The 10,000-nt window shown below is 46.2% G+C and overlaps 1 protein-coding gene across 8 annotated transcripts in view; it reads left to right on the top strand.

Moving 5' to 3' along the window:
* Window positions 1-10,000, top strand: part of LOC135103490 (transcriptional enhancer factor TEF-1-like) — a 126,299-nt gene that overhangs the window by 41,312 nt on the left and 74,987 nt on the right. For 6 of the 8 annotated variants that reach the window (XM_064009848.1, XM_064009850.1, XM_064009853.1 and 3 more), the window contains one exon: window positions 7,334-7,464. In XM_064009848.1, the coding sequence (XP_063865918.1) occupies window positions 7,334-7,464 (131 nt within the window). Of the gene's footprint in view, window positions 1-5,001; window positions 5,032-7,333; window positions 7,465-10,000 lie in introns of those variants that run through there. The other 2 variants (XM_064009849.1, XM_064009852.1) reach the window with 1 other exon arrangement.

Raw genomic sequence — 10,000 nt, forward strand, 5'->3', positions numbered from 1 at the left:
GGCGGGAGAGGCGAGGCAGGCACAGCACACAGGACACAGCACACAGCCTCCCTTCCCTGTCCTTGAGCCGCTGGAGAGTACTGGAGGCTGGTTTGTGAGAGATGAGAGGGAGGGAGAAGGAGGGTACGGGGGAGGGCTGAGAGAAGGGAACTCAACAGGTGGAGGAGCACGTGGCAGCCGGGGTGGAGGAGGAGGAGGCCGAGGAAGAGGAGAGGGAGGAGGAGGGGGCAGCAGGCTTCGGGAGGAGAGAGAGAGAGTGGGGCTGGTCCTCTTCCTTTGAGCCTCCGTTGCTATGGTGACGGCCCGGTCCACGCCGCATGCCTCCCTCGCCGCCCTTCCCTCCCTCCCTCCCTCCTTCCAGTTCTCCAGTCTCCCAGTCCTCGTCCGGCACGCCTATTTCATTTTCGCCCCCACTGCTTCCTTACATTAGTGCCTTGCTGTCCTCCTGCCCTCCCATCTGTCTCGCTGCTCCCCTATACCTGCCTCACTCCCGTCGCATCTCGTGGCCTCCATCCCTCGGCTTATTTCATTTATGCCTCCTCTGCTTCCGCCCTCTATTTCCGCCGTGCCTTCCTGCCTCCCGTGTCTTCCAGCGTCCCTGCCATCTCTGTCTTACCTGTATCACATCTTGTAATTTTCATCCCATACTTTGTTTTATGTTCACGGTTATTCTTTCCTTATCATCTTGCCTCAGTCTTCCTACCTGGAGCTTGTCATTGTCTCACCATCTTGTCTGATCTAATACACCTGTAATTTTACCTGTAACATTTTTTGTCCATCCCATTAACGTGCGCAGTGTTACCAAACGTGGCGCTTTTATCACATCCCCTTACAGCACTGTCTACCACACCTGCATTTGCACCTGTAACCTTAAGTGTCTCTTCTGTTAACCAGTAACTTGTACAGATCAATCCAAACGTGACTCCATTAACACATTCTCTCTGTCATCTTAAATCATCCCATCATGCCAACCACTTCCTCTATCTCCTGCTCCTCCTGCTGCTGCTTCCAGAAAAGAACACAGCCACGCACACACATTGACTTCGGATCGTAGAAATACCTCCCCGTCGTTCTTTTCCTCCCTTCTCTTTCCTTTCCAGACGAGGCAGGGGATGAGGGTTGGGGGCGCGGGGGTAAAGTGTGGGATGAGAACAGTAGCTCGAGCAAAGTGTTGTCGCTGTTCACATTCCCGGGGCGGCGTCGACCAGGCAACCACACTCAAGCGACGCAGCGAGACGAGAAAGAGGAAAGGAGGGAAGGAAATAAGGTGTTCGGGGAGGGAGAGAGGGATACAGGATGGTGCCGAGGAGGGAAAGAAGAGAGATGAAGGTGAATGACGCATCGGGAAGGAAATCATAAAAGGAGGTGTTGAGAGGAAGTGAAGGAAGACGATGAGGGAGAATAAAGCATCGAGAAAGAGCTTACAAAGGTAGGAAAAAAGTTTAAGAGGGAGAAAGGGAGGTGTTGAAAGCGAATGAAGGGAGATGATGAAGGAGAGTAAGCTTTGGGAAGGAAGTAAAAGAAATGGGATGTGTTGCTGAAGGAGGAATGAAGAAACACGAACACAAACCAACAGACCTTTTGTCCCTGCGCGGCTGTTTATGACACTCGACACCATCTGATATAGCGATAAAAGAGTAGAAGAGGTGAGGCAGTGAGTGAGTGAGAGAGGGAGAAAGAGGGAGGGAAAAGAAGCATTCCGAGTAGAAAGGAAATCTGATCTCACTACATTACAGATACAAATGTTAATGTTACTAATGTTACTCAATGTTATCTAAAGTGGAACGAAAGCGAAGCCACACACACACACACACACACACACACACACACACACACACACACACACACACACACACACACACACACACACTACTTAAATTAAATCACCACCACCACCACCACCACCACCACCAGGAAAGGCCGCCACTGCCTCCTGACGTGAGAATGAGCAGATAAACTTTATTTACGTGGTAAGTGGCGTTATCGCACCTCTCTCTCCCCTCTCCCTTCTCCCTCCCTCCCTTCCTCCCTCCATTCTCACCTGCACTCCTTCACCTAGTAATTACACGAGAGAATACGGGGAAAGAGGAGGAAGAGGAGGAGGAGGATATAGGTATTAAAATTGTCACTTGAGTGAGAAAGAGAGAGAGAAAGGGAAAGAGAGAGAGGGGGTGTTGTTACCTGATACTTTTATTGGCCTCTTAAGATTCATTCGCAAAAGTAATTAATTGACTCAAGCCTCGATTAATTAAATGTAATATACTTGAAACCTTGGAGGAAAGTTAACAGTATGAGAGAGAGAGAGAGAGAGAGAGAGAGAGAGAGAGAGAGAGAGAGAGAGAGAGAGTAAATAAATTAGTCGAATAGGGCAGAATCAGATTACTTCTACAACTACCACCACCACCACCACCACCACCACAAAATGAACACAAAGAAGGTACAAACTGTCAGAACATAAGAACTCAAGAAATAAGGGAAGCTGCAAGAAGCGACCAGGCTTACACGTGGCAGTCCCTTTATGAAATATACCTGGAAGGAGACGAGTGGAATGGAGTAGATTGGAGAGGTGTAGAGGTGGAAACGAGTGGACTGGTGGAGTGATGAAGAGATGGAGTGGTGGATTTGAGTTGAGAGAAGAGTGGAGTGGTGGAGTAGTGATGTAGTGGAGAGGTGGAGTGGTGGCGTGAGGCGCTGCAGGAGTCCCCACGCGGTGTTATCAGTGACTCAGCGCCAATGATAGCAAAAAGGTAAGGGAGGGGAGGTGGGGAGGGAGAAGAGGCTAGATAAGGTGTGTAGCTACCAGTTGGCACGCGGTGGGGGGGTACAGGAGGGAAGGGTTAGGAAGCGGGGGATAGATGGCGTCTCTCTCTCTCTCTCTCTCTCTCTCTCTCTCTCTCTCTCTCTCTCTCTCTCTCTCTCTCTCTCTCTCTCTCTCGTATTCTTCATCCTTCCTTGAAATCACATGGTCACTCTTGTAACACACACACACACACACACACACACACACACACACACACACACACACACACACACACACACACACACACACACACACACACACACACAGTCAATATTTAATTAAATCAACACTATTAATAAATGACTTTGCGTGGAGAAGAGAGCGCGGCTGTGGGAGAGGAGAGGAGAGAGAGAGAGAGAGAGAGAGAGAGAGAGAGAGAGAGAGAGAGAGAGAGAGAGAGAGAGAGAGAGAGAGAGAGAGAGAGAGTGTTTTTATTACACTCTCCCTGGCTGACTGGACACACACACACACACACACACACACACACACACACACACACACACACACACACACACACACACACACGTGATAATAGACACCTGAGAATCAATTACCTGTCTCATTAACCTGACTAGTTCACAGGTGAGTTTTGTTGAGCCCGTCACATCACATCTTAGCCTCTCTCTCTCTCTCTCTCTCTCTCTCTCTCTCTCTCTCTCTCTCTCTCTCTCTCTCTCTCTCTCTCTCTCTCTCTCTCCTTCTACTCAGTGCATTTTATTGTTTTGTTTTCCTGCCACTCAAGAGTTTATCGGGGCAGGTGGGGCGGAGATTGCCCACCTGAATTATTTTGTTTGTTTACCTGCCGTGTCGGGTATCGCGCGAGAGGAACGGGAAGCATCGTGCACCTGGAGGCTTGAGGGGGTCGTGGGGGAGCGCAGGTGGGGCATGAGGGGGTGTTGGGGGGAGTTGGGGGAGATGTGGAGGTGCTCAGCTCAATGGCCACCGGATATGACGCACTCTGATGCTGTGGGGTTTTGATTACATCTACTTTGCTTTGTTTTTGAGGCGCGCGCTTCCTCGTGGGGCTTCCCAGAGACTGTACCTGCGCTCCGACGTTTTGCTTCTCATCCACATCCGCCTTCTTAGAGATTAAATAAAGAGTGAATATATTACTGATGAGTGTGTGTTCTTATTAACAGATGCACTTGTCTGTACTTCTGTTTGTGTGCTCCCCTCCACATCCGCCATCTTAGAGTTTGAATAAGGAATCTATTACCGCTGGCAGTGTGTGTGTGTGTGTGTGTGTGTCAGAAGTTACTGATAAATGCACTGTTAAAACTTGTCCGTATTTGCCTGCTCCCCTCCACATCCTCATTCTTAGAGATTAAATAAATAATCTATTACCGCTGTCTCTGTGAGTCGGAAGTTACTGTTTAAATGTCCTTGTATTTGCTACACCTACCTGCATGCTGAGTGATTTTTGCGTCCCCACATCCGCCTTCTTAGAGATTAAATAAAAAGTGAATGTGTGTGTGTGTGTGTGTGTGTGTGTGTGTGTGTGTGTGTGTGTGTGTGTGTGTGTGTGTGTGTGTGTGTGTGTGTCCAATTCATTGATAGATTGATACACCTTATTAAAATTCTGTTGTGCTTGCTGTATTTACCTGCACGCTGAGGGTTCCTGCGTCTCTGGGTCTCCACATCCGCCTAAGAGTAAAATAAAGAGTGAATCTGTCATTGTAGTCCGTCTTAAGTTATTGATACATGCACCGTGTTAAAACTTGCCTGCATTAATCTGTTTACCGAGAGATTTCTGCGTCTCTGGGTCTCCACATCCGCCTCCTAAGAGTGAAATAAAGAGTGGATCTAATAGTCTGTCTCGGAAGATATCAATGGATGCTTCGTGTTAAAGCCTTCCTGTATTTACCTGCTCCCCTCCACCTCCGCTTCCATTGAGACTAAGATGAGAGTAAATATAACGCCGCTGTCTGTGTGTTTGTGTATACACGTTATTAATAATTGCTTAGTATTAGGTCTTTTTTATATATATTTCTTATTTGAATGAGTTTTTATTATGATCTGGAGTACTGTTAGCTGCTTAGAGGGAAGTATTATGCTCCTTCTCTCTCTCTGTCTCTTTTTCTACGTTATTAATAAATGTTCCGTGTTAAACCTTGATGATAGTGGTAATTAACTGGGGTTTTTATTGGGATGTGAACTGCAGTAAGCTTCTTAACCCATTCACAACTATTCACTATTTACAGACAACATGCGGGCACCAGTCGTGAAGCAAAGTAAGTAACGATATACTTGTGGTGGATAAGAAACCAGAGAATATATTTTTTTAAACAACTTCATTACAACAAATACCATCGCTAACTAAATATAATCCTTAAGTGATATCCCGAATGAAATTAAACTGCTGCCAAACTGAAGGGGTGAAAGAGAAAAGTATTAAGCTGTGTATGTGTGTGTGTGTGTGTGTGTGTGTGTGTGTGTGTGTGTGTGTGTGTGTGTGTGTGTGTGTGTGTGTGTGTGTGTGTGTGTGTGTGTCTTGACGTTGCTGGTAAATACGACACTGATTTGAATGGAGTTTCGTAGTGTTTTCGACCGTCAGTTGACTTAAATTGAAGGTACTGAAGAGTTTAAAAGGAAAGATATTGTTTTGTCTCTGTCTCCTCGTGTTGCTAATAAATACTCGGTCTTGAGCCTTTACAATACTGATTTGAATGGAGTTTTGTAATGCTTTCCACAACAATAGACTTAAATTGAAAGTAGTGAAGGCGTTAAAGGAAGAAGTGTGAAGTTGTTTCTATGTTCCCACGTTATTAGTAAATGCACCTTTGCAGTATCTACTTAAATGGAGTTTTCTAATTATTTCAACAAGAACAAGCTTAAATTGAAGGTACTGAAGACGTTGAAGGCAGAAATTTTGAGCTGTGCCTCCGTGTCTTCATGCCAAATCAATGCACCGTCAAGCCTTTACGATACCAGTGATCTGAATGGAGTTTTTTAGTGATTTCAACAAGGTATTACGAAGAAACATTCGCTTCTTTCGTGAAAATAATAGTGCGTTTTGTGTCGCGTTATTAGTAAATGGACGGTACTGAATCCTTTCCTGTGTTGGGGTTTTCAACTTTTATTTCCACGACAAGGTTGTATTATTTTTGCCTTTTAGTTTTTATTTGTGCCGGTGTTTCTCGTTAAAATTGTATTACGTGATCTCAATTAGTGTGTCTGGGATCAATAAACTATCAAGCTAAAGGACACACACACACACACACACACACACACACACACACACACACACACACACACACACACACACACACACACACACACACACACGCGCGCGCGCATTTCTCTCGTGTGTGAATGTACCTGTCCTGAGAGAGAGAGAGAGAGAGAGAGAGAGAGAGAGAGAGAGAGAGAGAGAGAGAGAGTGAGTGAGTTAAAGGTCACTAAGGTGTTATGTGGCCAGACTTCAAGTGTTACGTTACAGTGTTTTGCGAGACTCACATTGCGGTGTTGCCGAGTATTAAGTGTGGCGGATGTGGTGTGTGTGTGTGTATGTGTGTGTGTGTGTGTGTGTGTGTGTGTGTGTGTGTGTGTGTGTGTGTGTGTGTGTGTGTGTGTGTGTGTGTGTGTGTGTGTGTGTGTGTGTGTGTGTGTGTGTGTGTGTGTGTGTGTGTGTGGGTGGGTTATTTTATTTATTTATTTTATTTATTTGTTTATTTATTTTTTTTTACACTGGCTTAGGTGTACTCGAGTGTAATGCCCGTAGTGTGTTTGTGTTGAGCTGCTGTGTTGTGGTGTAGGGCTGAGCTGGACTGGGATGTGCCTCTTTAGTGTTACATGCGTTACTGTGGTGTTGAGGAAGTGAACGTGTGTGTCTGTGTGTGTGTGTGTGTGTGTGTGTGTGTGTGTGTGTTTTGTTCGTTACGTAATTGTGTCCGTGCATGTTGTGATTCGCGTGTGTATAATTGCTGTACTGTATCTAGAGTGGTGGTGGTAGTGGTGGTGGTGGTGATGGTGGTAGTGGTGGCGGTGTTGAGTATTGTGTTACGTGGTACTGGGTTTGCTCCTGGCAGATATGTCACGTATTGAGTGCTGTTCCGTATTGCTTGTGTTCTTCCGATGTGTGTGAGACTGTGTTGCTTTATTGTGTTTTGTAAGGGAGTGATGGGTGGTGGGAAATCTTCATCATCACTTTCCTTCATCTCTTACTTCAGATTAGTGTAACTTATCACAAACAGCAACGTAAGGGATTAAGGGACATCAAGAATCTGGTGCTGTTTGCCCTTGTGCTGTGGTTGTGTTGTTACAGAACCACGTGGGGGCTGTGTTGGGCTGTGAACTGGAGTATTGCTGTGTTGCCTTGTGGGGCGTTTAATTTTTTAATCTTTTTTGTGATCTGGCGTATTGCTGTATCGTGTAGTGTATTGTTACAACGTGGCGTGGCGTGTTGCGTTGCAGAATGAACCGGAATGCTGCTGGCTCATGTTGTGGTGCGCTGCTGGAGTATCACTGATGTGGACGCCTCTCCTCACTCATTCTGCTCTGATGCATCTAACCGCCATTTGTCTTGTGTTGCAGAGTGGTGTGGAGGCGCCAAGATATCGTCGGCGTGGCCCCAGGGCGGGTCGGCCCCGACCACGCCCGTCCCGCCCGTGCCGCCCGCCCACCTGGCGCCGCTGCCCCTCACCACCACGCACAAGGACATGGACGTAAGTACCGACTCGCCATCGCAGAAGGAGGGAACTGATTGAGATGAGTATAGGATTTTAGGACTGCGTAGGATATTTTGGGAAGTGTCTCGTACAAAATAAAGTGTTCATAGCTCTACTGTCACCACACACAAAGACAGACGTAAGTACCAGAATGCCAACCACTTCCTCTATCTCCTGCTCCTGCTGCTGCTGCTTCCAGAAAAGAACACAGCCACACACACATTGACTTCGGATCGTAGAAATACCTCCCCGTCGTTCTTTTCCTCCCAGCACACCATAGGCAGAGAGAAGGACTCGAGTGCCTGATCAGTGTAGGATTTAGGATACGTAGGATATTTAAGGAAGTGTCCCGTACAAAATAATGTGTTGATAGCCCTACTGTCACCGCCACGCACGAGGACACGAACGTAAATGCAGATACAAGGCGCCAGAGAGAGGGACTTGAGTGTTTGCTGAGTGCTGGCTGAATGTATGACTTTAGAGGTAATTTTAGAAGTGTGAGAGATTTTCTGGGAAGGTACGTCAGGTAGAAATGTGCAAATAGACCTGCTGGCAACACTAAGCGCAAGAACACGAACACAAGTAGCGATAGAAGACGCCAGAGAAAGGGAGAGAGGGACTTGAGTGTATAATGAGTGTATGATGAGGAATATCTAGGCGTGTGAGGGAACAGAAGGACAGCCTGTGGAGAGTAAAAGAAACAGGAGAGATGGAAAACTAATATGGGCAGATGAGACGAGAAGAGAGAGAGAGAGAGAGAGAGAGAGAGAGAGAGAGAGAGAGAGAGAGAGAGAGAGAGAGAGAGAGAGAGAGATAGCCTGGGATAGAGGGAAATAAACAGATGAAAGAACAGTTGAATTGAAGCTTGGTGAAGTTGGTGAAGCTTTTATCTTGTAGTAGAATCAAAGGTTAATGTTGATGATAAAGACAAAGATGGTGATAAAAGAAAGTGAGAGGGGTGGAGGGAATTCTCTAGATTTAACACCACCAAAAAGATAATAGATTGGAAAATTAACCCAAATCTTGCAATAGAAAACGTAAACAGAAAACTCACTAGTAAAATTTTGAGGTGGGGAAAGGGAGAGAGAAAGAGAGAGAGTGAGGGGTGAGAGGGGAAGTTTGGCCTGTCGTAAGAGAGGATTGGAGTCCTTAGGGGAGAGGAGAGAGGGGAGAGTCTCTTGAGTGGAGGATGGAGACTCATAGGAAGAGTGTGAGGCCCAAAGTGAGGATGGAGGTGGAGGGCTTGGAGGGAGATTGAAGGACGAATTGATGAATGAAGGACTTGAAGAATAAAGGAAGGGTGAAGATGAGGAGTGTGGAGATTGTGAGGGAAGGTGAATGATTGATAAGTGAATGACTGACTGACTGAATGAATGAATGAATGAAAGAAGGAAGGACTGATTAATTGAATGACTGAATGAATGACTGACCAATGACTGAAGGATTGGTATTAAGAGCGGATGTGAGAGAGGAGACTGAAGAATCCTACAGGAGGAAAGGAAGGAAGGAGTTTTGAAAGATTGATGGCAGGGAGGGAGGGACTTCTATGAAAAGGAGAGGGGAAGTCCTAGGGGAGAGTGATGCCCGCGAGAGTTGTGAAGGAGTGGCAGTGTTGAGGGAAGGGTTCTGAGAGGCGAGGTCCTGCGGGGGAGGCGGAAGGATTTTGTGGTCCCTGAGGAGTCCCGCATCACCCCGAGGGACGCGTGCCTGGACAGCAAGTATCCTCATGTTCCTCCTCCAGTTTGAACGTGGCTTGTGGCTCCTTCCTCGCACTCAGAACCAAACCCTGCCACGTTACCTTGCCTCACTTTGGCCTTCCTCTTTGTCTTCCTTTTTTTTTTTTCTCTCTAATTTTTAAACCCTTTCCTTACCTTGGCCTTCTTTCCCCCTCCTTTTTTTCTAACTTTTTAACCCTTTTCTTACCTTGGTCTTCCTTTTTTTCTAACTTTTAAACCCTTTCCTTACCTTGGCCTTCCTTTCCCCCCTCCTTTTTTTTTCTCTAACTTTATAACCCTTTCCTTTCCTTGGCCTTCCTTTCCCCCTTTCCTTCTCTTCGTTAACTCTCGTTTTCTCCCTCTTCTCACTCTTATAACTTCCTTCACCATTTCCTTACCTCACCTTGGCCTTCCTTTCTTTTCCCTCTCTTCCAATTTCCATAACCCTTTCATTACCTTGGCCTTCCTCTTTCTCTTCCTTCTCTTCTAACTCTCCGCAGTCCATTCATTACCTTAGCTCTTCCCCTACCTTGCCTTCCTCTCACCCTTCCGTCATTTCTAACCTAACCCCTTCACTTCGATGTGCAGCAGGTCACAACACTCAAAGCACTGCACAGTCTTTACATATATAAAGAGGAAAGTGATATTAAAAGGACAGGATTTCCAGTGACTAGTTTGATATTTAGAGATAGTTGTAGGGTAGAGATAAATCGTCTTGTGATTTGTGGTTAGTGGGCGATGTGTGAAGCAGCAGTGAGTAGCTTGAAAAATTAATGAAAAAATAAATAAAGATTGGTATGCTTCTAATTGTAAAACGC

Source organism: Scylla paramamosain, chromosome 9 (assembly GCF_035594125.1).
Source record: "Scylla paramamosain isolate STU-SP2022 chromosome 9, ASM3559412v1, whole genome shotgun sequence".
Classification (NCBI taxonomy): domain Eukaryota; kingdom Metazoa; phylum Arthropoda; class Malacostraca; order Decapoda; family Portunidae; genus Scylla; species Scylla paramamosain.